Here is a 3,150-nt window from a genome sequence, read left to right on the forward strand (position 1 = left end):
TCTTAAAAATTTTGCATAATCTTTTAATCTAACCAAGTAAATTTAATTGCCATTATTTATGTTTTTCTTCCATGTAAATTATACTCCGAGATAATCCATCCATTTAAATTACTACTCGGGTATAATCAAAATTCAACGTTAGTTCTAATCAATTTACAATTCACTAATCCCGCTTATTTTATCAAATATTTCTCATGTTTATTTATTTTATATTTTTGTATTCTTGATTTCTGATTATTTATGTTTTTCATTTATGTAAATTGTACTCTGAGATAATCTAATCCTCCTGAATTATTACTCAGATATAATCAAAATCTAATCCAATATTCCTATAATCCTCAATTGATCAAAGATATGACTCAACTAATTAAGAAATCAAAAATAATCCTAATCCTCAACTGATCAAAGATATGACATGATTCACTCAATAATTTTTAGAAAATCAAAAACCTGTATTAACTGACTACTATATAAATCGCGAATTCAATGTCATTTCATAACCATTCCTCGACACTTGAAAAAGGATAATATTTCGAAAACCGGTTCGTGTCAATTGCGTAAGTTTTTGTTTTACTTGTTATAATTTTTCACATCATTGTTAGCGTTATTTATCACCTAAATATATATTTTTTTGCATTTTTCATCTTGCTTTATATATCCCCAAACCCAGTTTGACTTATTTGCATAATTTGATCCCAACATTTTCACGCTAGCATATACAGTTTCCTCCTGTTACATCCGCTGTACATTCCCTTCTAACCCCAAGTTATTTTCATTATTTTCCCCAACTACAACAACCACTGGCAAGAAGCCAGAAATAGAAACACTAATCGTCAACCAAACCAATATCACGTACCCTACAACGGCCCTGTCTTCCACCGACCTCTACCACCTACCAATCGCCGACCACCAACCAACCCATCCAGCTATATCCCACCCCATCGCCGACCTACCTACAACACAGCCTACCAATCAAGAGGTAACCATCGACCTGACCAACAACAGAAACGACTACCAGCCCACCGACGCCAACCAGTCCCCACTCATAAGGAGGAAGAACCCTTTGTGAAGGTGTTCTTCCAAGTTTTGCAGTGCCTCCATCATTTGGCAATCCTTACCCTTCAACAGCAAGGCCAACCAGCGTTTACCTTCAAACGCAAAGTCTCTGAGTTGGATAGTTTTATCCGTCCAGCAATGAAAACATCAGCTGTCGACGCGAATATTAGATCCCTCAATCGGACATGGCTCTGTAAGGTTACGCAGGTCCTGATCGACCATTACCAAACCACACTTCAAGAGAAGCTGACCACCATTCGTACCAAGTCTTTGTCATCACCTGCCGTCGACCGCATCGTTTCTCATGCCCTGTCCTGGGCCCGTCGCTCCTATGGGAAACGTCTCACTCAAGCTGTAATTTCCAAATTCTACCAAACAATCAACGAAACAAAAACCAGAGTAACCATATCTCTACCAACTGAAATGGACACTACACCTGCACCATCTAGAGCTACCACGCTGCCGAACCAAACCCCTAAACGAGCCCGAAGTTCACCTACCCCTAGTCCAGCAGACATAGGTAAACGCTCTCGTAGAGAGGGCACACCCCTTCTCTTTTCACTTTCAGACTCGTCTTCCCCTTCCACACCATCTGAATCTTCACCACGTGATCCAGGATCCGCAAACCTTTCTTCCTTCTGTGCGTTTTTGGACCAGCAAACCACCCCTCAGTCTCCATCCAAGTCGAGACATGTATCCAGACCTTCCCCTTCTCGAACCAGATCCCAGTCCGTTCCCAATGCTACAATTCTAACAACTACCAAACCAGTACCAATCACACCGTCGACGACCATTATATCCGCTACCAAACCGTATTATCACCAAACCAAGGACAAATCATTATGGAAACTACCTGCTCTAAAGAAATCAACCTTAATAATTGGATCATCTAACCTGAATCGAATTACCAAAACCAGTTCAGACACCGAAATACATTCTTACCCCGGTGCCCAAATCCATCACATACAGTCAATCCTGGAATCATACGACCACGATCCCAAACCTACTACCATTATTCTTCATGTAGGCCTCAACAACCGTGATCAGATACCAAAGACCTCCTTTAACCAAGCCCAGAAATTAATCGCCACAGCCAACAAAACCTTCACAAACTCCAAGATCCTCTTCACATGTATACCCATTTCAAATAAAGTCTCGAAGAAAGCACAACAGAACCTCAGCACCCTCAACAACATGATGATGGAGTCCAGTATCAACAGCGCAACAATCTTACCACCCTACGAAGAAGAATTCGAAACAGTTGATAATCTTCATTGGTCTCCAGAAACAGCAAACAGCATTTATTTGTTTTGGATACACCAGCTTCAAGCATCGAGTAAGTCTTTAAACTAATTACTGGGGATAAAAATACTGAGAGGCCACCGCTAGGCCAAACTGTAGTTAACTTGAGCCGCAAAATTCTCACACCCCTTCAGCATTCAATCTTAGACCGCGGACTTAAGTTTATTCCCACACCAAAGATAGCTAACTTGAATTATCTCCGACCATCCATTGAACGATTTCAACGAAATCTTAGCTGCACATATTTTTTTCGAAACCACCCCCCACGTGGTGCTAGAACAATGTTTATTCCTAAATCCACGTGGACACCCCCTCAGGCCGCCATCCATCCTGAAATATTGAAAGCATTTGCTAGTGTGAATAGCCAAACAGTGAACCTTTCCATAACACACGAAAAGCCGAATCTCACACGAGTGGAACGTGAAGCGTTAAACTTACTTAAGAAAGACGATAGCATTGTTATTAAAAAGAGTGACAAAGGTTCATGTTGTGTCATTCTGAATAGGGAGGATTACGTTTCAGAAGCAGAGAATCAACTGAATAATCCTAAACATTATGCCATTTTACCGAAACCAATTTTCAAAGAAACTGCTAGCATGATTAATAATATTCTTGCCGATTTAGTCAAAACTAGTTATCTCAAACAGAAACAATATGACTATCTGTCTGCCAAACCTGATTGTCGCGAGAGACATTTGTACACTTTGCCTAAAATCCATAAGAATCCAACCAAGGAGTGGTTTATCTCGAATAAAATCCCTAAAGGCCGCCCGATTATATCTGACTGTGGTA

At 40.3% G+C, this 3,150-nt stretch overlaps 1 protein-coding gene across 1 annotated transcript in view; it reads left to right on the plus strand.

Moving 5' to 3' along the window:
• Positions 1-3,150, plus strand: part of LOTGIDRAFT_169099 (hypothetical protein) — a gene marked incomplete at both ends in the record, with an annotated part of 5,866 nt that overhangs the window by 2,053 nt on the left and 663 nt on the right. Inside the window, one exon of the mRNA XM_009067410.1 lies at positions 767-2,079. Coding sequence (XP_009065658.1) covers positions 767-2,079 — 1,313 coding nt within the window. The remainder of the gene's footprint in view (positions 1-766; positions 2,080-3,150) is intronic.

This window comes from Lottia gigantea (genome assembly GCF_000327385.1).
Source record: "Lottia gigantea unplaced genomic scaffold LOTGIsca_82, whole genome shotgun sequence".
In the NCBI taxonomy this organism is placed as follows: domain Eukaryota; kingdom Metazoa; phylum Mollusca; class Gastropoda; family Lottiidae; genus Lottia; species Lottia gigantea.